The sequence below is a fragment of the Chelonia mydas genome, chromosome 20, assembly GCF_015237465.2.
Source record: "Chelonia mydas isolate rCheMyd1 chromosome 20, rCheMyd1.pri.v2, whole genome shotgun sequence".
Classification (NCBI taxonomy): domain Eukaryota; kingdom Metazoa; phylum Chordata; order Testudines; family Cheloniidae; genus Chelonia; species Chelonia mydas.
In genome coordinates, this window is record NC_051260.2 from 13,771,976 (window position 1) to 13,799,503 (window position 27,528).

A 27,528-nucleotide genomic window follows, 5' to 3' on the forward strand; every position below is an offset into this window, starting at 1 on the left:
TACCCTCTTTGGGCCCAAATGGTCTAACTCATGCAAGAGCAGTCTGGTTATTGTGGGGAGTGAATTGCTTGCACGTGCCCTGGCCTTGGGAAACACTGGTTGATCACCAGGACAGCAGGTGAGGGGAAGGGGCCAGGCTTGCTCTGGGTATGGCAAGTTCAGTGCAAGGTTAGATATTCGTAGATTCCAAGCCCAGAAAGGACCATTGTGGTAATTTAGTCTGACCTCCTGTATCGTACAGGCCAGAGAACTTCCCTGGGTTTATTTCTCTTTGAACTAGAGCAGATCTTTGAGAAAAATATCCCATCTTGTTTCAGAAGTTGCTAGTGATAGAGAATCTACCATGACCAGTGGTTAACTACCCATCTGCTAAAAATTTGAGTTACTTCCAGCCATTGGATTATGTTAGCCCAGGGGTGGCCAACCTGTGGCTCCGGAGCCCCATGCGGCTCTTCAGAAGTTACTATGCGGCTCCTTGTACAGGCACCGACTCCGGGGCTGGAGCTACAGGTGCCAACTTTCCAGTGTGCCGGGGGGTGCTCACTGCTCAACCCCTGGCTCTGCCACAGGCCCCGCCCCCTCCCCCTGAGCCTGCAGTGCCCTCGCTCCTCCCCCGAACCTTCTGCACGCCACAAAACAGCTGATCGGGAGGTGTGGGGAGGGAGGGGGAGGCGCTGACCGGTGAGGCTGCTAGTGTGCGGGAGGCGCTGGGAACGGGGGGAAGCTGGTGGGGGGCTGCTGACGTATTATTGTGGCTCTTTGGCAATGTACACTGGTAAATTCTGGCTCATTCTCAGGCTCAGGTTGGCCACCCCTGTGTTAGACCTTTCTCTGCTAGATGGAAGAGCCTGTTATCAAAGATTTGTTTCCCAGGTTAGTACTTATTGGCCATTATCATGTCAGCCCTTAACCTTCTCTTTGTTAAGCTAAATAAATTGAGCTCTTTGAGTCTATCCTTTAAGGCAGGTTTTCTGATCCTTTGATCATTCCTGTGACTCTTCTCTGAACCCCCTCCAATTTATCATAATCCTTCTTGAATTGTGGGCACTAGAACTGGACACAGTGTTCTAGGAGAGGTCAAACCGGTGCTGGGGTCAGAGAAGCAATGATCTAGAGGAAGGGGGCTGGGAGTCGGCATTCTTGGGTTCTATACCTGATTCTGAGAGGGGAGTGGCGTCTGGTGGTTAGATCAGGCGGGCTGGGAGTCAGGACTTACGTAAGAACGGCCACACTGGGTCAGACCAATGGTTCATCTAGCCCAGTGTCCTGTCTCTGACAGTGGCCAGTGCCAGAAACTTCTGAGATTTAGGAACACCTGAAGCATGGGGTTGCGTACCTGACCATCTTGGCCATCGATGAACCTACCCTCCAGGAACTTATCTCATTCTTTTTTTGGACTCAGTTTTACTCATGGCCTTCATGATATCCCCTGGAATCACGTTCCACAGGCTAACTGTGCATTGTGTGATGAATGCTGCCTAGTAAGGTTGTTCTAGGTTCTATACCTGGCTCTGGGAATAGTGAATAGAACATGGGTGGACCAGGAACAGGACTCCTGGGTTCTATCCTTGGCTGTAGAAGGGAGTATATCTGATGGTTAGAGCAAGAAACTGGTCATCTCTGCAACTCGAGTTAAAGAGATCAGATACCATAGTGATGGGCATGGTATAAGAACTGAGGAGAGGAGACTGGAAAGGGCTCAGGGAGGGAAAGAATTGATGAGTGAGGTGTTGAGGTGGATAATTTTGACCTCATTGCTCTGGTAGTTGGAAAGCTCAGAGAGGATCTTTGGGTTGCAGGCACCTGGCCTGCAGACCCAGCCATCTCTGCCTTCCCAGGGCGATCCCTGCAGCGGGTTGTAGGTTTTTTTCTTCTTCTCTTTGCAATGCACAAGCTTGGCTGTCTGGCGCCCAAGGTTTTCACCATCTCGCATGTGGGTGCAGAGCTGCCTGCTGCGTCTCCAGAGGGTGTGGGCTCTGAGCGCCAGGGCTTGCAACCTTTCACCAGCCTTAAAGTCGCTTTGAACAGAATGTGACCAGGGGAGCAAAACGCAGAGATGTGGCTGGGGGGAGGGAGAAGGGAGGGAAGGTGAAGCCGCAGCAGCTTGGTTAAACAAAACACACTTTTAAAAGTGAGATGGAAACAGAGACTAGGGCTCATGGGGTGGGAAAGTGACCCTTAGCTAACCATAATATTGTCAGCATGTAGTTCCGGGCAGTCTCTCTCTCCTTGGTCACTTTATCTGACTGACTTCCACCTCTGCTGTTCTAACCCCTAGACACCACTCCCTTCCCAGAGCTGGAAATGGAATCCAGGAGTCCGGACTTCCAGCCCCCTGTTCTAATTGGACACCCTGCCCTACTATTAGGCTATAAATCCCAGCCTCACCAGCTCTGTTTGTTTGATACAAATGTTACAGCGAAACAAATAGACAGGTGGCTGCGCACATGTCTGAAAACAGTTCTCTGGTGCCTTGGGCAGTTGCCTCCGTTGTCTGCAGCAGTTTCATACATAAAGGGATTTGATCACTCCTTCTGTTGAGCCTTACCAAGCTTGGCCACCCACTGGCTTCAAGGAGATCTGTGACTGTTTTTGGATCCCATTAGCACTGTCCAGTGTAACGGTGTCAATAACTTCTGGCTCCTGTTAGCCTTGTGGAGCCAGCCCGGCTAGGGAGAGCAAGACAGATTCTACTCCAAAGCAACAGATTTGTTGAACAAGGCCCAGACCCTCAATGGGTCCCTAACTCCCCTTGAGAACCTGGGCCTCAGGACTTGCCTGCACTGAGGATTTATTTGGCAGTGTGTCTCTAGCGATAGCTATTCTGCAGCTGGCCATGTGGACTCTCTTGTTCTGCTTCTGCAGTAGCTTTTCCCGGCCATTTCCCCAGGCAGACAAGCCCTTAACTGCAACCTCGGTGTGAAAATCACCGTGGACAACAGTACGCTAGAGGGGTCACTAAGAACACAATCTGAAGACAACAGCGCTGCATGGTTTTAAATCACGACGGGATCTGCTCTAGTTCAAGTAGGAATCACTCCGGGGCAGGTCTCTGGCCTGTGTTATACAGGAGGTGAGACGAGATGATCACACTGGGCCCCTCCGGCCTTGGGATCGTGAACCCCAAGGATTTGCATTCCTGGCGAAGACGCAGAATAGCCCAGCTTGACTCTCAGATCGCAGGGCTAGTTTATGAGATCAGAAATGGAGGTTGGCCCTGCAAATTGGAGCCATTGAGGCAATAAATGTGGAACCCCTCAAGGGCAGCTTTAGAGTCACTCTGCAAGGCAGGGTTGTGCATTAGCCTTGCAGATTTGAATCTAAAGGGAGGAAATGCACTAAGCAGGAGATCCACTGGCAGTTAGCTTGGCTGCATATCCTGGTCTGTATTACTGGTCAGCTAGTCACATGGGTGACTGAATATGACAGAACCCTCCCCATTCCCTTCCTCCACTACACTGTAGCCACTGGAGCTGCCTTGCCTCATTGTCTCTCTGCTGAGAGTCAGAACTCCTGGGTTCTATTCCTGGCTCTGGAAGGGGAGTGTGGTTTAGTGGCTAAAGCAGAGGTGGTGTCCTGGGAATCAGGACTCCTGGGTTCTACCCCTGGCTCTGGGAAGGGAGTGGAGTCTAATGGGTGAGAGCAGGGAGCATCCTGGGAGTCAGGACTCCTGGGTTCTACCCCTGGCCCGGGAAGGGAGTATAGTGGTTAAAGCAAGAAATGGGAAGACCCTGCAGCTGTTTTTTAAGCCAAGTTTAGGAAGAGCATGTGCTAATTTGCAGGGCAAAAGTAGCCAAGGCTGGCGGCTCTGTCAGTCACTCCCTGCATGACTGTGAGGAAGACATGTCGCCACTCTGTGCCTCGGTTTCCCCATGAATACGACTGGGGTGTTTGTGAAGCTGACTAACTGATTGAAAGGCCATTTTGGAGCCTTGCCGGTAAGGGGTTATTATAAAGAGCCGAGTATTATTCCATTTTGTAATCCCATTGCGTGGTGTGAGTCACTGAGGTGCAGTCTTGGGAGTGCCGGAGCAGCTAAACTAGACAGACGTTTTTGCAGCTCACTAGGGCAGCGGTTCGTTTAATTAATAAAAACTGTAGCGCAAGATAAACCCAGGAAGGTGCTGACTTTCCACCAGCACCATCGCTGCAGAGAGAAAACCACATTCGCTCAGGCAGAGGAGCGCATTAGCTTCTCCTCTGAGTCGCAGCCAAACAGTCATGCTGAAAATCAAAGCTTGACAGAATTGGATTTCTATATAATTTAGACGGAAAATATTGATGTTTATTTTTAAGCATTTTTTTAGACTTTCATCAATTAATTTTCACAGTTGTGAGAAATTATGGGGAGGGCAGACAATTATCTAATGCCAGTCGACACGGAGATTCAAAAAGTGAAAGCTGTATAGATGGTTAAAACACAAATTGTCACCACCACATGCCAATATATACAAAGACAGCAGCCTTACGTCAACACACAATACCTGCTTTTACTAGTCATTCGCTAGTCATTTGTAAGAAGCCTAATTCAGAAGTCTAAATCACTGGCTTTTGCCTCTAATAAATTCTCAAGCAGCATTTGTCTTACTTTGCCCCTCTGCCAATTTCAGTTATTAGCAATGGAAATATTTTTTGTAGGGTTGTGCGTCTGGTGAAATTGCCATTTACCAACAAAAATCTAATCCTCCCAAGGCTCTGACTGTAAAGAATGTAGAGATTTTCATATCATGCCATGATCCTAGGCACGAAAGGGGGTAGGCCAGGTCTGGGATGGGGACAGACCTCTTCTGGCTGTGGTGAATAAAGGGATCTGATGGGCAGTAGGAGGTGCTGGGCTGCTGGAAACCTCACATCCTGCCATCCTGTTTATAGTTAACGCCAAAGACTTGGGCTGTTAACCGCTGTCTTCGCCAGTTTCCAACAAGCCCATTTCCGTCCCACCACTCTCAATTTCCTCCTGTGGTTTCACAGGGAGAGAGTACTCGTCACTACTTGTGTTGTTGCTGTGCACTTTTAAACAGCTGTTGTGGCCCTTATCGAGAGGTGGCTGCATTTTGGTGACTTCTGCAAAGCATCCTTGGAGCCACTGAGATGACAGGTGCTGTGAAACGATAAGAGCATATACCTTGTTTTCTCCGGCTGTCACAGGAGGGAGGGAGTTTTGAAGTTCAGCAGCGAAGAGCAAGCACCCAAACTGCAGACCATGGATTTAAAAAATCAACAGGCTAGTCTTTAGAAAGACAGTAAATGTAAGACCCACGCATATGTTACTACATTCATCCGCCTCTCTCCTCTACCTCCCCAAAAAATCTGGGTTGATCGTAGGATCTCAGCCAGAACCTGAGCAAGTGAAATTCCTTAGGGGTTAGTGTAGAACTAGATTGGGTAACCCCCTTCTGGCTCATTGCCTGCCAGATGTTCCTGCAATAAGCTGAGCTGGCTCAGCAGCCCCCGCCCTATCCGTGACAGCCCCCAACAAGTTGGAGTTAGCTGAAGCTCGGGGGGCCTGGGCAGGCATGGATAGGAGCATGAATAACCAGCAAGTTCGGTCCTGCACATGGGACCACATCCATTTGTGGGATGCTCCAAACACAGGGTTAGGCCTTCGCTGCAGGCCTAGGGCAGGAGAGGGAGGCAACACTTGGCCAAGCACAAACACCCGGCACAGCTGCAGCAAGGGCATAGGGCTGGTTAAGGAGGTGGGCCCAGTCCTGCCTCCTTTTAGGAGTTGGATTTGGGCCAAGGTTAAGCAGGTGGGGCTCACACTGCGTACTCTGAACCCTGCCTTCCACTACTGGGGCTTCCACCAGCAGGAGGGATGTGGGATCCTTGCCCACTTCCCCTAAGCTTCCAGAAGGCGCTGGCTGCCTCTCACATGGTAATTCCCTCCAGACACTCCCAGCCTGCACCCATATGAGTCACCAGGCTGCCTTGGTGCATTTCTTTCAGGGTGGATTTGATTTAAATCACAAGTCAGGAAAACTTGATTTAATCATAGATTTCTACACAAAAGTGCATTCTTGTTGGTTGTTATAACCTTAATACATATTCTTCACAACTCAGAGCTAGATGTAGGTTTCATTTTTAGAAGGCACACACTATACATTTTTAAGGGACTTATTTTGAAAGCTATATCAGAAAATGAATGATTGTTTGGCTATTTCATGTACCAAAGGTAATAGAAGCAGATAGTTCACTGCCCAATGACTTCATAAATATCTCCAGTTCAACAGGTTAATCATTAATATTTGGAGGATTTTCTTGCCATGCTGTATTAGGAGGAGAACATCACCAGACAGACATTTAAATTGTTTTATTTAACTAAAACAACGTTATGTATTCTGGATTTTTTTCTTCAACAGCAAACATATAATATTTTAACAAAAAAACATATGATTTTTTGAATTTAGTTAAACATTCACGTTTTTTAAAATCAGGTTTGTTTTTGTTAAAATTGTTCTTAACTAAAATAGTTAAATGAAATATTTAAAAACACAAAAACAAAAATTAAATAGACTATGTCAGCCAGGTCAACATGAGAAACTTAAAATATTGGTTTCTGCAGCCAACTCAGTTGTCTTCACCTTTATTTCCTGTTTGTTCATAATCAAAAAGGAAAACAAACTTTCCTGCTTTTTCAAGTCCCAAACGATTTCTCAGTTTGGAATGAATTAGTCCAAAGGAAGAAAATATTCTTTCTACACCAACAGAAGTTACTGCTGTTAAAGTGAGACGATCACTTCAACAGTCTCTGAATCCAAGTGCTTAAGTGACTTCCACCAGTTCACTGGTGTGACTTTCTTTAAAACATCATCAGCAAACATTTCTTGAATGGTTCTTATTCCCAAACTGGGCCTCTTTAACGGCCTGCTGCCATTATAGGTTTTCCCCCTTCTAGCAAGAGAATGGTATGGTAGATCTCAAATTAATGAAGGCTACACTCAGAAAGACCTCAAGACTTCTGGAATATGCTGCTCAGTTTCACTTTTGTTTCTATTGCCTGCCCCTCCCTTGCATTTATCTCCAGACTTCTCCTTGGCCAGATCTATTCCGACCCCAACAATCTTTTATTCATTGAACTTTTTGAAACTTTGCACTTTAAGAGAGAGGTAAGGGATTGACTCTGTGTACACAAATTTGCAGAGGAACAATAGGGCTGATGTCTGTTATTTCTCACCTCTATATATTATTTATTTTAAAACATGTTTGCTGTTAACAAGCATGTTATCTCTGGAGACACAAATCCACAGTCTGAGAACTGTAAAATTAAGCATCTCTGATGGCATCTTCTAGACTGAGCACTGAGTCCCATTAGGTAGATAGAAAGAATAACCTGAATAATCTATACAGAAGCCCCTGGAACCTCATAAGATTGGGTCCCTAATCCATGAACTATTGGAACTCATTTACAAAACTGTTCTTAAACATTACATGAATATATTATCTCATACTATAGAATTTATAATCCCTGTTCCATGATGAGATATATTTGAGCTATAATGTATCTATCTTTAGATAGTTTTTTCCTCAAAAAGCATTTTATCAAAAACATACAATTAAAAAAAAAAATCATTGATTTTTATCCACCAGGATTTCTTTGCCTGGCTCTGCTTCCTCTGTACCTTCCCCACCCGCTGTGCCCAGCGGGTAGCTGAGTCTCAGGGTGTCCCTACAGCTGGCTACGCCCTGCGAGAGCACAGATCAGCAGGTGACTTAGTGCTGGCTCAAACAATAGCAGGAAGGAACCAGATCCTGGTTCCTAGAATCATGCCATTCCCTCCCCAAACCCTTCCCATGCTTTCCAGGCCCCTCCCCCCCAACCCTCCCTGTGCCCTTCCGGCCCTCCCTCCTGCCAGTTCCCCCCCCCCGTCGTCCCCCAAACCCTGCCAATGCGCTTCTGGCCCCCTCCCCCACAAACCCTCCCTGTGCCCTTCCATCCCACCAGTCCTGCCAGTTCCCCCCATGTCCCCCAAACCCTGCCAATGCCTTCCTGGCCCCCTCCCCCACAAACCCTCCCTGTGCCCTTCCAGCCCTCCCCCGCGAGTCCTGCCAGTTGCCCCCAGATCCCCCAAACCTTTTCAATGCCCTCCCGGCCCCCTCTCCCACAAACCCTCCATGTGCCCTTCCGGCCCCCCCCCACAGTCCTGCCAGTTCCCCCCATGTCCCCCAAACTCTGCCAATGCCTTCCAGCCCCCTCCCCCACAAACCCTCCCTGTGCCCTTCCAGCCCTCCCCCCCAGTCCTGCCAGTTCCCCCCAGATCCCCCAAACCTTGTCAATGCCCTCCCGGCCCCCTCTCCCACAAACCCTCCATGTGCCCTTCCAGGCCCCCCCCCAGTCCTGCCAGTTCCCCCCCATGTCCCCCAAACTCTGCCAATGCCTTCCAGCCCCCTCCCCCACAAACCTTCCATGTGCCCTTCCGGGCCCCCCCCCAGTCCTGCCAGTTCCCCCCAGATCCCCCAAACCCTGCCAATGCCCTCCCCCACAAACCCTGCCCAGGTCTTTCCGGCCCCCTCAGACCGGCTGCAGGGGCCCCCTGGCCAGAGGGACCAGTCACCAGGAAAGCGGCACCATGGGGCTGGGACCAGGCGAGCGCTGGCAGGCAGAGACAAAGGCTATTCCACGGCCACGTGGCTGAGTAGCTGACCCTTCCGTGTTATGGCCTCCGCGCCTTCTGTCTTGATTGGCTCCAGGCGGGCAAAGCTCTGAGGGGATTGGCGCGCCGTTCCATCATTCCCGCCCACCTAGCTGGCTTCCGATTGGCCGGAGCCTTGTCACGCGCTTCAGTTTCCATGGGGACGCTTGGGGCGGGCTCGCAAGCGGAGGGGCGGGACGTGGAGCCCCCCGAGCTCTGATTGTCCAGCTCTCGGCGGCTTGGCTCCTACAATTGGCTGTTCCGACTGGTCGGACCCCGCCCCCCAGGTGAGAGTGGGGACGAATCACGTGAGGGGAGCGGGTGCCAGGCGGCGGCGGTAGCAGCAGCGGTTGGAGCGGGAGGAACTATGAAGCACTATGAGGTGAGGAGGCGGCGGTGGCGGCCGTGGCCCCGGCCGCGCAACGCTCGAACGCAGGGGCCCCCTTTGCGGGCCCTCACTCAGCCCGGCGGCGAGAGAACCGGCCCCCCAGGCTCCGCCCTGAGAAGCGGTGGGCGCCCACTGCGCATGCGCAAGACCAGCCAGACGGCGCTCGTGCGCACGCGTGGGATGAGTGGGCGGGGGAACATAACGCGTAAAGCGCGAAAAATGTGACGGAGAGGTGAGAGTGCGCATGCGCCTAACTTATCTCTGGACGAGCAGGCGTATGCACATGCGCTCAGCGAATGATGTGGGTGGGAGGGTGAGAGCACGCATGCGCACATGGTGGACAAGGGCCTGGGTGCGCATGAGCTGGGTGGATTTATATCGCAAGCAGGGGGGTGGCTGCTGGCTAGGGGGGCAGATACCCCCCACCGCCCGTCCTTCCAAACCTGCCTGCCCTTGACTGTTGCAGGTGCCAGCTCCAGTAGCTTGCATGCACGTGCCCCTCTCTGCACGTCCCTTCCCCCAGCAGGGGCATCCCCAGAGTCACCGGGTCGTGCTGGCTCCACCTCTGCCTGAGCAGCCTCTTTTCATTCACTGCCAGCTAACTCACTAACAAGGCACTTGTCGCCCTCGGAACCATCCTCTGCGTGTGCGGAATTTAGTGCTGGCTTGACAACGCTGGGCGCCTCTGTCCCCTGAGCAGGAGCAGAACTGGCAGCCTCAGCGTACCCCCAGTATCTTCCCTGGCCACTGTAGAGGAGGATTTGGGCTCTGTGGCTGTTTCGGGTCTTGTGGACATGTCAGATGGTAACTCACCATCTCTCTTGGGCTGGATTCCTGCTTAAGTTCCCTTGAACCATCCGGTGTATCAACCCTGTGCCCTACCTCCCGTCCGCCCCCTTCAAATAGAAAGGAAGAGGAGTGGGTTTGTGTAATGATTTCAAGTCCAAGCACTGCTGCGGTCTCTAGAAGGAGATTTCTGCTCATGGGGTTATTTCTGGTGAAATGTGAACAGATTTTTACTATAATTAGCATGAATGCCAAATATCCTATGGCAGTCTTCATAAAAGGTGGGCATGGCCCATTGGCTTTGATCAAAAATTTCCCCTCCCACGGCCAGAAGTGGTTGCATTTCACTGGTTCTGGATGAATATAGTATAAGTGCTTTGGGGCGTCTTCCTTCCGAATAAAAGCAGCTTATATGAATGTAAAATGATTTTTATTCTTTCCTTAATTGTTTGAAAGTTCTGAAGTTCTTTGCTTTCAGAGTGATGTTTTTGGAGTGAGTGTGCAGATTACCCACCAACCTAGAAAACTACTTGAGCCTGTAAAGAGAGGCTGCTGAAATCAGCTTGGACAGCTATGGGGAGAGGAGGTCACAGCAATCCTTGCACCTGTCTTGTAAACAGATATATACCCAGATTTGCAGGGCTATTAATATTGGCTGTAAGTACAGCTCTCTCAGCAAGTTCAGCAGTTTGTCCAACCAGAATGTTGAATGCAGGGCATGAAGTAGGGGAAGATTTAATAACTCCCACATGTGCTCTTTTGATCTGGGAGGAGAATCTGGAGTGCGACAGAGTATCCTGCAAACTGAACATTGTACTCCTGACTCTTCCCACCCTCAAGGACAGATGTGTATGCATGGACATGCTCTTCCTGATTCGCTGACAAGGGCAGAGCTGGTTACCTCATGCAGGTCAGCTCATGTCAGCTGTGGTCTTAACACCATCTATTTACCTCTATTGAAATTGGCAGCTGAACCTTTTATGGCTTTTAATGATCCCTGGCAGTTGTACTAATAAGGATACAGGTAGTTGAAAGCTGTAGGCACACCTAGGGGTGAGATGACAATCACATGGTGAAAATTAAAAGCTACATAAAGAGGTGTAGGATTTGTGCTGCTCCTAGCAGTCTGGGCAGCTAGAGGGGACAAAGGTCTGCACCAGTGTGGACAGTTCTTTCTTTGCTTGTCTTACTGCCTTATCATAGTTCTGTGCCCTTTGGATCACCTCCCTGAGCATAGAAAAGGGAAGAACCATTTGTTCCCCAAAGCCTGGGGTTCTGGGATTTCCCTGGCAAGGAGGACTCCCCCAAAAGACAGCTGTATTTGCAGTTCAGAAAACAGGTACCTGTGCATCACATTCTGCCCACCCCAAGGAACTAGTTCAGGAATACTGGCTTGTGTTCTCAGACTGTAGATTGTCTCAGTGGGATTGCCACTAAACACCTTTTTATATGGCTCCCAACCTATGTTAGTGGGCACCACGGAGCCCAGCAAACATGGAAGGGGGACGTGCAGGGACCTTCGGCACATAGTCTTCCAACGGAAGGATTCCACACTAAGGGAGAAATCGCCTGAGGCACCCTCTCTGTCGCTGTATCTCATGTATTTACAGTGTCAGCCTCTAGTTTCTAAGCCCTGATTTTACTCCCACCACGGAGGAGTTGGGAGAAATCTTGGAAAGGCTGCTTGGATTGGGTGTGGCGTGTGATCTGACTAATCGGACCAGGGCCTCTAAAGATACCACGGGAGCTCCTCATTGCTCTGCAGCCCTGAAGATGCTTGTCACTGTTCTAGACTAGTGAGTCTTGTTCTCCCTGTCAGTAGGAGTAAGCGACTCTCCCACCTGCACGTTACCACTAGCAGAACATTCAGTAGGGGAGTGATAATGGACTATGGAGTCTTGTGCTCCTAGGTGGCTGGTTTAAATTCAGCCCTGGTTGGTAGTGAGTGAAAAAAATCTTATTTACTGTCTTATTGGCTTTTAGTGACCTGTGTGTGAAACAATTTGTTGGGTTACAGTCCAGTTCCCATGAGTCAGGCATCCATGTCACTGACCGCCATACGGACACTAACTGGTGCCTTAGCTGACACCCTCAACAGACAGCAATGATTCACAGATTCCAAGGTCTGAAGGGGCCACTGTGATCAACTAGTCTGCTTTCCTGTAGAACACAGGCTAGAGAAAGTCCCCAAAATAATTCAAATCAGCTGCAGAAAACTGACTTCCCTTCTCATCTCAAATAAAGGCTGAGGATATTTCCAGGAGAGGGAAGCTTGCACTGCCACTCCTGTTCAGGGCACATTTACAGTAGCACTAAACGTGCTTCATTAACAATTTTGTATTTAAAAACCTCAAGGTTCCTTTACTCTTGTTCTTACTGAGCACATGGCTGTGCTGGGAGGATCAGGGAAACCCACAGAAGCCAGTTAGGTAATGAAACCTCTGAAACACTAGCTCAAACTAACTTTTTTGAAAGAGAGGCAAACTTTGAGCTTCCCTGAGAATGTGGAACTTGCAGGGTTATTGTGAGCTCTTTGGATCTTTTAGTTCTGTGTTTGTGCAGCACCTAGTACAATTGGGTCCTGGTCTGGGAGGACTAAGGCTGTGAGGTCCTGCCATAATAGAAATAATGTTTTGTGGTTGCTTTGAGCAGAGGGGATGTGTGGAGAGGGAGAAGAGCTTCCATAATGGTCCATTTGTGAGGACTTGTACTGGGTAGTCAGTAAAACAATCTGTATCGCTGGTTACTGATGAGACTCTTGAAATATATTGAATCTTGCTTCCTTCTTCAGGGTGACACTTTGGCACATCTCATGCTGCCTGTGTATAAATGGCATAAAGGGATCCCCCAGGCTAGCTTAGATTTTGCAATAAGTGTTCTCTCTCTCTCTCTCTCTCCTATTATTGCTAAGGATGGAGCAATATGACAGAGGCGTGGTAATTGCTCCATAATTAAAGTTGCAGCTGACTTTGCATTTTTGGCCTTGCCATTAAAATCTACCAAGTAACTTGCTGTATGAGGTCAATGTGATGTTGAGTATACTTTTCTACCAGACTGGCAGTGAATTGGATGGTGTTTCCATTTCAGAGTTCAAGAAGTCTTAATGTTTTTGCACCACTTTCTAGCAAAAAGCAGAAAAGACACAATTTGGCTTGCTGGACTCCCTTCAATGAGACCTAGTGACCAAATCAATTGAGTTGATTTAAAATCTACTTTCAGGGGATTAGTAAGCTCTTACTCTTGAGTGTGCAGCTTTCAATAGATCGCTGTTTGCCAACCTTGGTCCAGATCATTCAGTGCCTGCTGGAGAACACTTAAGCTTTTCATTTTCTTAAAATATCTCTAGCCCTTTTTCGTGCCAAGAGAGCTCAAAATGTAACCTAATTGTTAGGAAGGCTTGTAAATGGAAACGAGGTTTTCCCACTCAAAGGCACTCATGATGGGGAGACTTCCCACCTTGGCCAGGTGTGTGTGTGTGTATGTGTGTGTGCGTGTGTAAAAACTAGTGCATCTCCGCTTAATGTCCTGTTTCTTGTACCAGTAGCGTCTTGTTGCTGCTGTGAACCACAGGGAGGGGGTGAGAAGTGGGTGTGTGGGGTTGCTTGTTAGGCCCGCAGGAGGGGAGATGGCCCATTGAGCCTTGGGAGGGTTGTTATGCATGCACACTTGAGCTTTAGTTGGCTCTGTAGCCCCCTTGTGATCCTTTTGATGGGAGACTCCTCTTCAAGCTGGATCGTCTGCTAGGGTCAGCTGGGCCTATCTCACCTAATCAGTTTGCTGCCATCACAGGCACTTTGGTCTCTCTTGGTCTCCTGAGGACTGAAGTGCTTTCGTCTAATTGAAATCATTGGGCTCAGTATTGCGGTATCTGGGTGAAATGGAATAGCCTGTGCTCTCCAGGTCAGACTGGATGATCTAGTGGTCCCTTCTGGCCTGAAACTATGAAACTCTGCCTGGTCTGTGTTTTATCTTCTTGTGCCTTTAGAAAACAAGTTCTTCAGGACAGGGAGGCTGTCAGTTGGGCACATCAGACCCACGGCACAGTTGGATCTACCTCCAAGGAATTATAGAGGTGAAGCTGCCTGCGTGACTTTACCAGCTAATATTTCCAGTCGTCTGGAGCTAACAATCAATGCATTATCTCCCACTTCTGCATACTAATGTACTGCTGGCTTCACCTCTTTGAGACAGTGTAAAGTAATGGCTGTTGTAGTAAGGCTGTCAAAGCATATGGGAGTCAAGTAGTGGGGGGGAGGAGCAAGAGCGGGTAATCAGAATGATGTGACTTCCAAGGTTAACGCCTCATGACCAGCTAGAGGCGGAAAGAAGTGTTGTATCAAATCTCATTTGAAAGCTGATGGTCTGTGGATCTCGGCTTGCAAACAACATAAAGCACTTGTTACTAGGCCTGAATGTAGCAATGCATTATAGAGGACCAAAAATTAGGTGGGACAGTACACTTCCAGGAGGACAGCATATCCAGTATATAACATACATAAATCTGATGAGCTGTGGTAACAGACACTGACCTCTACGGTCTTTGGAGTCATCAGTTAGATAGCTAAGTTTAAACTCCCCAGCATGCCAAGGTCCAGTGCCTGGGTACTGGGAATCTTGGAGCTTCCCGCAAGGACTTTCTTTGCTGAGCAGCCTGGGAATTAAAGCCCTGGATGAATCAGTGTGTGCAAACAACTGTCAAACAGTGTCACTTTAACAAACCGCTGATGGCCCCTTAGCCTTTGTATTCCTTGAACAACAACTCCCCTAAGGCAACGTTCAGGGTACAGCAAGGGTTTTAAAAATCTTTTAAAGAAAGAAAAACTGTTTAAGATGCCAAATTATTAATTGTGGAATTGGGTGTCTAACTCTACTCCAAATAAAAGAAGCAAAGGGTCTTTCAGACATTGAATCTATTCTCTTTTTGCTGCTGTGTGAGGGTGTTAAGAGACCAACAGGCAGAATAAAAATCACTGCCCCTATTAATCAGTTGGGATTCTCTTTTTTGGTATGTGTGGTGTCCTCATCTGCCCAGTTCCCCACTTCTTAGTAGACATGACCTAACTTGTAATATTAAAACCTGACACAGCCGCCTTCAGTGTCTACATCCCAGAGAAACAAAGGGAACACACATTTCCCCTCTCTTCTCTGGTCACCTTGAAGAATGCTCTGGAGGAGGCAATTTTAATCTTTTCTGTGGCTGGAACATAATAGTTCTGGGATTTCTTGATGGAAGTGCTTCTTTGAAGCCTGTCCCCTAGCTGCTCTGCATCTGGCAGCTCCTGCTAATGCTGCTGAAGGATTAACCTGCTTGTGGGTTGCACTGGGATGCAACTTCAAAAGCCAGTGCAATGCCACTGCTCATGGAGAGCCATTGATGAGGCTAGAACTAATGTGGTAAGTGGCCCTAGGAATGCAGTAGAGTGATGAGACCTTTCAGGACAAACTCACAACTGGTATTACGTCTCCCAGAAACTTCAACCAGCATCTCTGTCCTATTGTTAGCGTAGCCAGTCAGAAACTCTGCAGACCAGTATGGAATTTGAGATCAGGCACCAGACTGGGAGTTAGGAGACTGGCTTTGCCACTGACACCTTATGTGCCAGTCATATCACTGTCTCCTTGCCTCCATTTACCCATCTGTTAAATGGGGGTAACAGTACTGACCTTTGTAAAGTGTGCTGCGATCCCAAGATGTAAAGCCCCTCTAAGTGCCAAGTATTAATAGAATTTGGTTGGAGTTTCTGGGGTGGGATTGTCCAAAACTCCTGCTCTAAAAACTAACTCTTAAATTCCCCATTCCTCCTGTATCCAAAATATTGATCAGCTCCTCAGGGAGAGGAGCGATGCACAATGGATGGGATCCCACCTTGGCAAACGCAGGGTTCTGGGTTGATTTGTGATCCCCATGTGCTTCTTGGAAATCTACAAGGAGCAGGGTGCTTGTAAATATCAGTGCCCTGTTCATGGGTGGATATCGATCTGATGGAGCAGGTGGGCATGGTGCCCACAGCCAAACACGTTTATTTGGTCTGGCTTACATCTCTTCAGCTGATGCTGTTCTTTAATGCTATTGCCTCACAGCAAATAAAGATCAAGTGACCTCCCTTTCTGTGGTTGCCCTCAGTGCTCTGCTCCTGTCCATGCTTCATCTCTAATCCTCTTGCAGACACTAACAACAAGGAGTCTGGTGGCACCTTAAAGACGAACAGATTTATTTGCTCAAATAAATCTGTTAGTCTTTCAGATTTATTTGAGCAAATAAATCTGTTCGTCTTTAAGGTGCCACCAGACTCCTTGTTGTTTTTGTGGATACAGACTAACACGGCAACCCCCTGATACTTGCAGACACTCATACTGCCGGCAGAGGAGGAGGGTGCATTGTGAATAAACCTGCCAGCAGGGGTTTGGTAAACTTCAGGTGCTTGTTCCTAGCAGAGAGGTCTTGAATTGGGCAAATCAAAGGGCCACTCTCTCCATTGTTTTTTTTTTTTAAATAGGTGCTATAAAAGAAAGGTCTTTTCCTTGTTATTACTTCCCCCGGAACAGTTTATAAAATTGCACTTGTCACTATTCTGTTTCCTCTGCATTTCTTGCTGCTCAGACAACAAAAGTGATTTAAATCAGTTTGTGCTGTTCATACAGTCCTTTTCACCTTCAGGTGGTTAGTAGCCATGGCTGGGTTGCAAACACCACTGGCGACGCACATTCTTAAAACAGTTGTTTGCACTTTAAAAGAAAATGTTTCCATGTGTATATATAAAAGCTTGTTATCATATTTAAAATGTTGGGCCTTGTGTCAATGGCTGTTTCCTAAGTACTCCAGACCAGGGGTTGTCTCTCGCTTGTGTCTGTAGAGCAGGGGTCTCAAAGTCCCGGCCCACAGGCCAGCTGCTGCCCGAGAACCTCCCCACTGTGGTCGGTGCACAGCTCCCATTGGCTAGCGGAGAGGGACAGAGATACCATCACTAGTTGCCGGGCAGTCAGCCATGGCAGGTGAAGAATTGTATAAAGCTGTATGACAGTTTTATTATTTCTAAGAAATTTGAAATAAAAAATACAATATAAACGTTTTCTTTTCTGAACACCACCTTCAGTGATGATATTGGCCCGCTGAGAGGATTTGAGGACTGGCACTCGCCCTAAGGTAAATTGAGTTTGAGACCCCTGCTGTAGAGTGCCTACCACAGTGGGGGTCTTATTCTTGCCTGGTGCTGTCGTACAGATCTCTGCCTTGCCTCTAGCGGTACTACTCCAGTGATGTGATGGGAAGGTTAGCGTGTAATTACTCCTCAGATCCAGATGAGGGTGTTGGAGTCTCTTTAGCACTAGGTCCTTCATGTGTACGCAAGAGGGTGCTGTTGGCTCTTTGATGCCAAACAGATGTTTTTTGATTTATTCTGTTTTCAGTTAGGTCCTATCCTGCCCTGGCTTAGCATGGTATTTAGCAGTAAAAGCCCTCCTGAAACAGGAGCCCAGCTTGATAAGCATTTATATAAACTGTAGAGACGGGCCTGGGTTTTTTTTTTTTTTTTAATGTTGCAACTTAATCGTGCTTTTGGCTATCTGCACCGCTTGGGATCAGCAGCTCCATAGAAAGCAGGATGCGGTTGAAGCTGGGGAGTGGACACAGCTGCCTAATACCAAAATACAGTCACACCTGGATTCTGACATCTTACAAAGCCTCTGAGCACAGTGTCGCCCCAAACACCAGGCCTGCCCCCTATTCCAGGGCCCATCTCTGCTGGCTCTGTCTTGTTCTGGTTTTCATACCCCCTGAAGGAGCTGCTGGCTGGTGAAATTGCCAACTGACTGGCTGAGCTCACGTGCATATCAGGAATGCATCCTCCCCAAAAGCCTGTTATATGTTAACCTGCTGCTCTTGCCCACATGAGACCCCCCACTTCTGCAAGTGTCCTTGAGCCAGTCTTCTCGTGTCAGCAGAGTCCAGTTGGTGAGGCAGGCACCCTTTTGTCTTGCCCTGTCATGGTGCCCACTGAAATAATTTTGAGCATCGGTGGTTCAGGTGCTAGCCAAGAACTTTGGAGACCCCGTTTCATTTCCCTGCTCTGCAGCTGACTTTCTGCATGACCTTGGACAAGTCACTTAGTCTCTCTGTGTCTGAGTTCCCCATCTGTATAATGCAGATAATGGCACTGCCCTGCCTCACAGGGGGACTGTGAGGATAAATAAATTGAAGATTGTGAGATCCTTGGGTACCATGGTAACAGGGCCAGATAAGTACCATAGATGTCTCCCCACCCCCTGTTTACCATGGATTTCAGAACTTTCCACAATCAGTTATGTGATTGCTCAGAAAGACCCTCTTGCTGGAAATTGTCTCTGGCTAAGGCTTGTGCCGGGGTTTCCATTATTGCTGCCCTCTGCAGAGTCATGCTCCCAAGCGAAGCTCCCAAGCTCTGCCAAGAGAAACACCTGTTGCTTGCTATAACTGGAGAGCCAGCACGGCTATGAAATAAACATCATACAGCACAGTATAAAAGAGATGCCACTGCCACTTCACTTCATGCAAAATCAAGCTCTGCTGTCGGTTGCAATAACCGCAGGACAACTTACGGGGTTGGATTAATGATTTATTTGGAGCCAGATATATTTTTTTTAAAAAAAGCCAAGCTTCAATTCAGGCACCAAAATAAGGGGCCTGGTTTTCAAAAGCACTCAGCACATGGGGCTGGGAGCACGTTGGGTGCTGAACTCTGGCCTGTGGTCCTGTAAACTTTGCACATGATGTTTTGTGCAGCTACAAAGATGCATTGCAAATCTGAGGGCCAAATTCATAGAATCATAGAATATCAGGGTTGGAATGGACCTCAGGAGGTCATCTAATCCAAACCCCTGCTCAAAGCAGGACTGATCCCCAATTAAATCATCCCAGCCAGGGCTTTGTCAAGCCTGACCTTAAAAACTTCTAAGGAAGGAGATTCCACCACCTCCCTAGGTAACGCATTCCAGTGTTTCACCACCCTCCTAGTGAAAAAGTTTTTCCTAATATCCAACCTAAACCTCCCCCACTGCAACTTGAGACCATTCTGTCATCTGCTACCACTGAGAACAGTCTAGAGCCATCCTCTTTGGAACCCCCTTTCAGGTAGTTGAAAGCAGCTATCAAATCCCCCCTCATTCTTCTCTTCTGAAGACTAAACATCCCCAGTTCCCTCAGCCTCTCCTCATAAGTCATGTGTTCCGGTCCCCTAATCATTTTTGTTGCCCTCCGCTGGACTCTTTCCAATTTTTCCACATCCTTCTTGTAATGTGGGGCCCAAAACTGGACACAGTACTCCAGATGAGGCCGCACCGGTGTCGAATAGAGGGGAACGATCACGTCCCTCGATCTGCTGGCAATGCCCCTACTTATACATCCCAAAATGCCATTGGCCTTCTTGGCAATAAGGGCACACTGTTGACTCATATCCAGCTTCTCGTCCACTGTAACCCCTAGGTCCTTTTCTGCAGAACTGCTGCCGAGCCATTCGGTCCCTAATCTGTAGCGGTGCATGGGATTCTTCCGTCCTAAGTGCAGGACTCTGCACTTGTCCTTGTTGAACCTCATCAGATTTCTTTTGGTCCAATCCTCCAATTTGTCTAGGTCCCTCGGTAACCTGTCCCTACCCTCTAGCATATCTACCTCTCCTCCCAGTTTAGTGTCATCTGCAAACTTGCTGAGGGTGCAATCCACACCATCCTCCAGATCATTTATGAAGATATTGAACAAAACCGGCCCCAGGACCGACCCTTGGGGCACTCCACTTGATACCGGCTGCTAACTAGACATGGAGCCATTGATCACTACCCGTTGAGCCCGACAATCTAGTCAGCTTTCTTCTATCCACCTTATAGTCCATTCATCCAGCCCATACGTCTTTAACTTGCTGGCAAGAATACTGTGGGAGACAGTGTCAAAAGCTTTGCTAAAGTCAAGGAACAACACATCCACTGCTTTCCCTTCATCCACAGAACCAGTTATCTCATCATAGAAGGCAATTAGATTAGTCAGGCATGACTTGCCCTTTGTGAATCCATGCTGACTGTTCCTGATCACGTTCCTCTCCTCTAAGTGCTTCAGAATTGATTCCTTGAGGACCTGCTTCATGATTTTTCCAGGGACTGAGGTGAAGCTGACTGGCCTGTAGTTCCCAGGATCCTCCTTCTTCCCTTTTTTAAAGATGGGCACTACATTAGCCTTTTTCCAGTCGTCCGGGACTTCCCCCGATCGCCATGAGTTTTCAAAGATAATGGCCAATGGCTCTGCAATCACATCCGCCAACTCCTTTAGCACTCTTGGATGCAATGCATTCAGCCCCATGGATTTGTGCACGTCCAGCTTTTCTAAATAGTCCCGAACCACTTCTTTTCTCCCCCTGCTGTGCTGCCCAGTGCAGTAGTCTGGGAGCTGACCTTGTTCGTGAAGACAGAGGCAAAAAAAGCATTGAGAACATTAGCTTTTTCCACTTCCTCTGTCACTAGGTTCCCTCCCTCATTCAGTAAGGGGCCCACACTTTCCTTGACTTTTTTCTTGTTGCTAACATACCTGAAGAAACCCTTCTTGTTACTCTTAACATCTCTTGCTAGCTGCAACTCTAGGTGTGATTTGGCCTTCCTGATTTCACTCCTGCATGCCCGAGCAATATTTTTTTACTCTTCCCCAGTCATTTGTCCGATCTTCCTTTTCTTGTAAGCTTCTTTTTTGTGTTTAAGATCAGAAAGGATTTCACTGTTAAGCCAAGCTGATCGCCTGCCATATTTACTATTTTTTCTACACGTCGGGATGGTTTGTCCTTGTAACCTCAATAAGGATTCTTTAAAATACAGCCAGGTCTCCTGGACTCCTTTCCCCCTCATGTTATTCTCCCAGGGGATCTTGCTCAACAGTTCCCTGAGAGAGTCAGTCTGCTTTTCTGAAGTCCAGGGTCCGTATTCTGCTGCTTTCCTTTCTTCCTAGTGTCAGGATCCTGAACTCAACCATCTCGTGGTCACTGCCTCCCAGGTTCCCATCCACTTTTTCTTCCCCTACTAATTCTTCCTGGTTTGTGAGCAGCAGGTCAAGAAGAGCTCTGTCCCTAGTTGGTTCCTCCAGCACTTGCACCAGGAAATTGTCCCCTACATTTTCCAAAAATTTCCTGGATTGTCTGTGCACCGCTGTATTGCTCTCCCAGCAGTTATCAGGGTGATTGAAGTCTCCCATGAGAACCAGGGCCTGCGATCTAGTAACTTCTGCGAGTTGCTGGAAGAAAGCCTTGTCCACCTCATCCCCCTGGTCCAGTGGTCGATAGCAGACTCCCACCACGACATTACCCTTGTTGCTCACAGTCCTAAACTTAATCCAGAGACTCTCAGGTTTTTCTGCAGTTTCATACTTGAGCTCTGAGCATTCATACTGCTCTCTTACATATAGTGCAACTCCCCCACATTTTCTGCCCTGCCTGTCCTTCCTGAACAGCTTATATCCATCCATGACAGTACTCCAATCATGTGACTTATCCCACCAAGTCTCTGTTATTCCAATCACATCATAATTCCTTGACTTGGCCAGGACTTCCAGTTCTCCCTGCTTGTTTCCCAGGCTTCGTGCATTTGTGTATAACCTGCTGATCGCCCCTCTTTCTCAGTATGAGGCAGGAGCCCTCCCCTCTCATGCACTCCTGCTCGTGCTTCCTCCTGGTATCCCACTTCCCCACTTAACTCAGGGCTTTGGTCTCCTTCCCCCGGTGAACCTAGTTTAAAGCCCTCCTTTCTTAATCTGGGGTAACTGCTGGAGATGATGGAGTTGCTCCAGATTTTGCAGGGTGTAAATGAGAGGAGAATCTGGCTTTAAAAAAATAAGAACTCAAGACCGTACAGGACAGGACTTCAGAGGAAAGGAGTCTGGTCTTAAGGAGGAGACTGAGTGACAATGATTGTGAAATGCTCAGGGAGGTTTGAAAGGCTACAAAAGCAGAAAGTGCAGTAATAATGGGTGACTTCAACTAGCCTCATATTTACTGGGTAAATGTCCCCTTAAAGTGTGATACAGAGATAACATTTCTAGACAGCATAAATGACTGCTTCCTGGAGCAGCTGGTCCTGGGAACCCACAAGGGGAGAGGTAATTCTTGATTTAGTCTTAAGTGGATCACAGGATCTGGTCCAAGAGGTAACTATATCTGAACTGCTTGGTAATAGTGGTAATAACCATAAAGTGGTTAAATCTAACATCCTTGTAGGGGGGATAATACCAAAAAATCCCACTACAGTAATGTTTAACTTTAAAAAGGGGAACTACACAAAAATGAGGACACTTCTTAGAAATTAAAAGGAGCTGCCACAAGGGTTAAATGCCTGCAAGTGGTATGGGACTACTTAAAAACACCATAATAGAGGCTCAGACTAACTGTATACCCCAAATCACAAAAGACTAAGAGGACCAAAAAAATGCCATCATGGCTAAACAGCAGAATACTGAAGGCTGTTAGAGGCTATGGGTATGTCTAACTGCAATTAAAAACCCCCGGCTGGTTCATGCCAACTGACTCAGGCTCACGGGGTTTGGGCTAAGGGGCTGTTTAATTGCAGAGTAGATGTTCAGGCTCTGGCTGGAGCTTCAGTTCTAGGCCCCTGCGAAGTGGGAGAGTCCCAGAGCTCTGGGCAGCTTGAGCCCGAAAGTCTACACCACAAACAGCTCCATGAGCCCGAGTCAGCTGGCATGGGCCAGCTGTGGGTGTCTAACTGCAGTGTAGACGTACCCAAAAAGACACCTTTTAAAACTTGGAACGCAGATCCTGGTGAGGATAATAGGAAGGAGCACAAACTCCAGCAGGGTATGTGTAAAAGTATAATAAGACGGGAAGAAATAATTTGAGAAGCAACTTGCTAAAGATGCAAAAACTGACAGTAAGATTTTTTTTAAGAAACAGAAGCCTGCCAAAAAGGCAGTGGGGCCACTAGATGACCAAGGTTTTAAAGCAGCGTTCAGGGAATACAAGGTCATTGCAGTGAAGCTAAATGAATTCTTTGCATCGGTCTTCACTACAGAGAATGTAGGGGAGATCTCCTCATCAGAGCTCTCCTTTTTGGGCAACAAATCTGAAGTGCTGTCCCCACACTGATGAGTCAATAGCAGAGGTTTTAGAACAAATTGATAAATAGTAATAAAAGTTACCAGGACCTGATGGTATTCACCCAAGAGTTCTGAAGGAACTCAAATACAGAATTGCGAACTATTAACTGTAGTATGTAACCTATCACTGAAACATGCCTCTGTACCAAATGACTGGAAAGTAGCTAATGTAAGCCTGACTTTTAAAAAGGGCTCAAAAGGTGATCCTGATAATTTACAGGCCGGTAAACCTAACTTCAGTCCCTGGCTAATTGGCTGAAACTATAGTAAACAACAGAATTATCAGACGCATAGATGAACACGATTTGTTGGGGGAAGAGTCAACACAGCTTTTGTAAAGGGAAGTCGTGACTCACCTGTCTATTAGAATTCTTTGAGGGAGTCAACAAGCACGTGGATAAGGCAGATCCAGGGTATATAATGTACTTGGATTTTAAGAAAGCCTTTGACAAAGTGCCTCTCCAAAGACTCTTAAGGAAACTAAATAGTCATGGGATAAGAGGGAAGGTCCTCTCATGGATCAGCAATTGGTTAAAAGACAGGAAATGAAGGGTAGAAATAAATGGGTCCGTTTTCATAATGGAGAGAGGTTAAGGAACTGTACTGGGGCCTGTGCTGGTCAACATATTCATTAATGATCTGGAAAAGGCAGTGAATAGTGAAGAGGCAAAGTTTGCACATGATACAAAATTATTCAAGACAGTTAAGTCCAAAGTTGAGTGCGAAGAGTTACAAAGGGATTTCACACAATTGGGTGACTGGGCAACAACAAAATAGCAGATGAAATTCAACACTGATAAGTGAAAAATAATCCCAGCAATGTGATTCCCACCCCCAATCAGTGGAAAAACACTCGTATCATCATGGAGTCTAGTACCAGGTAACTTGGTCACATGTCCCTTCAGCCATAACTCGGAGGCTGTTTGCAGCTTCCCAGGAAGGTGGGAGATTAGCGTCTTCAAAGACGTATTGTTTGCCCTAATGGCCCTTCCCAACAGGATAGGATAATCATATTCAGTAAATCATAACCTTTCCAATGATCTCTCACGTGGTCCATCTTGCATAGAACACATCTTAGTTATGCCATAATCCTATCATAACAATATCTCTATGAAGAATATGGGGGCGTAGTGTCACAGTAAGAGCTCTTGAAAATCTGGCCCTGCAATAATGCTTTCAAAGCTCTTTACAACCATTAATTAATTAAACTTCAACCCTTTGAGCTAGGTCAGTATCACCACCTCCATTTTATGAGGGAGAAGTTGAGGGGCGGAGAGGGGAAAGGACTTGATCGATGTCAAAGCTGGGAGTAGAACCCAGCAGTCTTGACCCCCCCACTCCTGTACTTTAGCCCCAAGCTCATCCCTTCCATGTGCCCCAGGCATCTATCTGCCTAACCATCAGAAGATAGGACACTGGGCTAGATGCAGCATTGGCCTGACCCAGCAGGGCTGTTCTTGTATCTTCTTTTATAAAGATAATTCCAGCACAAGTCTTTTCTGTATCGGGTCTTTTCTCACACACCTTCCTCACTCCACTGGCTGATGATTCTACTGCTCTATGATGCTTTTGCCCTCTAAAAATATCTTTATTTTCTCCTGTTCTAATGGACAGTTTTTCAGAACTAACGTGGATGTCTATAGCTCTTGCTCCTTCTACCCTGTTGCTATTTCAAACGCACCCACAGGGGATGGGAAAATAACTCTCACTGCCAATATATGTCTGGGACAAGTGCCATCCACCTGCCAAGATATAGATCACTGCAAGTGCCCAAACACCTCCATCGTGCTGTAAGTCTGACCCCTTGATCCGATTCCAAGTACCAAGTTTGTACAGGCTGCGTGTGTGAAACGTGGGCCAGATTCTGCTGTCACTTATACGGGTGTAAATCTAGTGTAATTCTGCTGGCTCCAGTGGATTTGCCATGATGTAACGGAGATCATAACGTGGTCGTTGCTTTCCACATGTGGGCTGAGCACTGAGGGAGGAGAAGCAAACTTGAGTCAGAGTGAAACATGCTATTGTGGGCCCTGAGTGAATGGAATGCAGAACTGTGCTGCACGTTACACCTAACAAGGTGGAGCAGATTACGGGGCTATGTCTGCCTTGGTTGAGAAGTTCCATGAGCGTCTGATGGCCAGGCACACACTGAGGCTGTTTATGTTCCCAATTAGCAGGAGTTAAGGGATAAAGTTCCCACATTCCAGTGCTGTATGTGGTTACCCTTGAAGGGGGGAAGGAGTGGAGTCTGCCCCAGAAGAGGTCTCCAGTCTCTGAGTTCACCCTGTACAGAGGGAGGGGCCCCTGCTGCAGCAGCTCTCTGCCTTGTGGGCTGTGACTGGCTCTCCCAGACAAGGATTTTTGGTGTGTGTCTCTTCCCTGCTTTCTGCTCCATGCCCTTTGGAGCTTGTGGATTTTGCAATGCGCGTCCCATTGGCATTAGCAAAGGCTAGGAGGAAAGGGCTGAAGTCTAGTGGCCCTTCCTTTGCTGCTTTGAAGGCTGCAGAGCCCACTGTTTGCTGGCATCAGGCCTGTACTAACAAGGCCATGTTGTAGGATCTTTTTTATAAACAGCTCTGCTACTTTCACCTGCCAGCCTGGCACCGTTCTTCTGATGAGTAGCTTAACAGTGATCTGCATGTGGGGATGATTGGGAAGGAGTTGGGCTCATGCCTTTGTTTGCTTCTTTGAAAGTTCATCTAAAAGTTATTTTTCCTCACTTAGTTCACCCCCTCCTCTAAAAATATCATGACTATCTAGCCTTCTCATCCTGTCTTATGCTACAGTCCTCATGGAAGACCAGAGCTAACCTGGGAGCTTTCTCAGCCCTTAATAGAACAGGTTGGGGTTTTGGATGAAGGTGCCAAACAGTTACCAAAGAACGTTCCTTCCCACTGTTTGTTAGGCTTTCATGTTAAATCGCTGTTGTGCAAAACCAAAATTTTCAGTGGTCTGAATGCAAATCACTTCTCAGTGCTCAGGTTTCACGTCCTTGGTGCTTGTGATGTTGTCCTCTTACAAGTTCTCTATCCATTGGGTCTTCCAGGAAAAGTTGGTAGATTAGACCCAAACTTCTATTGTTAATTTATCACCCCAATTTTTCCTTTTAAAGAAGCCGTGTACCCCCCCAGTCCCCACTTTTCTATCCTCCTTTGCTGTAATGTACAGGATTCACTGTCTTCTACAGCTTTTGTTCTCTCCCCTCATTTGATCTGATCTTTCTGGGGTCCCTGCTAGTGGGGGAAGATATTTGGGTTTGCAGCCCCACATTCAGCCTTCAGAGTTCTCCCTGTCTCTGCTCTTCAGTTTGGAGTGTGGTCTTTGTAGCCTCTTAAAACCAGATTCTTACGGGACAGGTGCAACCGGTGGTAAAATGAATTGAATCGTGGAAGGATCTGTGCAAGGGAGGCTTTGGCATTAGAGGCTAGGGAATTGAGCATTGCATGACTCTACTGATATCCAGGAACCTAGAGAAGGCTGACTGTGGTGTAAATCCCTTTTAGGGTACAGGCCTCTGAACAACTCAAGGACTGTGACTGCTTCTGGAGGGGCGCCTTGACCAGCCCCTCTTGCTGCCAGGAGGGGTGTCATGAGTGATGGTGCTTCCAAGATGGGGAGAGCTGGAGACTCCTCTAGGAAGCTCCAGAGGGGATCTGGCCACCACTTAATTTACCAAGAAGTGTCTTCTGAACCAGGCACTCTGTACAGATTGGTCATAGCTTCTCTGGTTGGTTCTTGATGCTAAGGTCTGCTCGCTGCTACAGCTAGTGAGGCGTCTTGTGAGTGGTCATTGTCACAGCACTAAGACACAGACAGCCACTGTTGCTTGTCTCTCCTCATTAGAACGTCCTTTCTGGTACCTGTCAAGGATGTCCTAGAAACAGCAGCTCTGCAGGTGCTCTGCAGTGGGCCTGCCAAAGCAGGCCTAACCCAGTGCTGGGTTTCCCATGGGTGGGGCCCCTTCCATTTTCGGTCGCCAGTTCAGTGGAACTGCCTCTGGGACCCTCTGCTCTAACAGATCAGGGTAAATGAGGCTTTTAGAGATGCAGCTTCCTGATGGCCAGACAGCCCCATGCAGGAGCACTGAGTGCGCAACACACTCCCTAGCCTAAGGGGACATGGAGTGCTAAAGGGGGCTAGGGTGAAGCTGTGTTTCAGGTGGAAGAATCTCCTGCCCTATGGTAGCTGTGCCGTGCACTGACAGCCACTAGCTGCTGACGTTGCAATCCTCCAGCAGAAGAGTTCCTTCATTGTCCAGCCGTTGGTGCCCCACAAAGGGAATGCTGCTCCTTTAGGAGAAATTCCCCTGTGCGGATGAGACTGTCCCTGTATTAAAGCCCTCACATGCACTGACCATGAGATCCAGTCCATATCCCAGAGATGGCTCGTGCTTCTTACAGGAATATGATCAGCTCATCTCCTCATTCAGTGTTAACTAGAAGAGAGCCTGGTAAATGGGGAAATAGAACTCCATCCCCATCCCGGCTGTCTCCTGGGCCTCGTCTCCACTCTGGGGAATAGCCCCAGTTCAGCAATTGGTGTCGCTGACCGTTAAGCACAGACAAGAGCGTGCTGAGCTCTGCATCTGGTTCTGAGACTACACATGGATT

The 27,528-nt window shown here is 47.8% G+C and overlaps 1 protein-coding gene across 1 annotated transcript in view; it reads left to right on the top strand.

The window, feature by feature from the left end:
- The first annotated feature begins 8,812 nt into the window (after positions 1 to 8,812).
- The window catches only part of TECR (trans-2,3-enoyl-CoA reductase), a 44,892-nt gene continuing 26,176 nt past the window's right edge, over positions 8,813 to 27,528 (top strand). Inside the window, exon 1 of the mRNA XM_037887701.2 lies at positions 8,813 to 9,015. Within this exon, the coding sequence (XP_037743629.1) occupies positions 9,001 to 9,015 (15 nt within the window). The 5' untranslated portion in view covers positions 8,813 to 9,000. The remainder of the gene's footprint in view (positions 9,016 to 27,528) is intronic.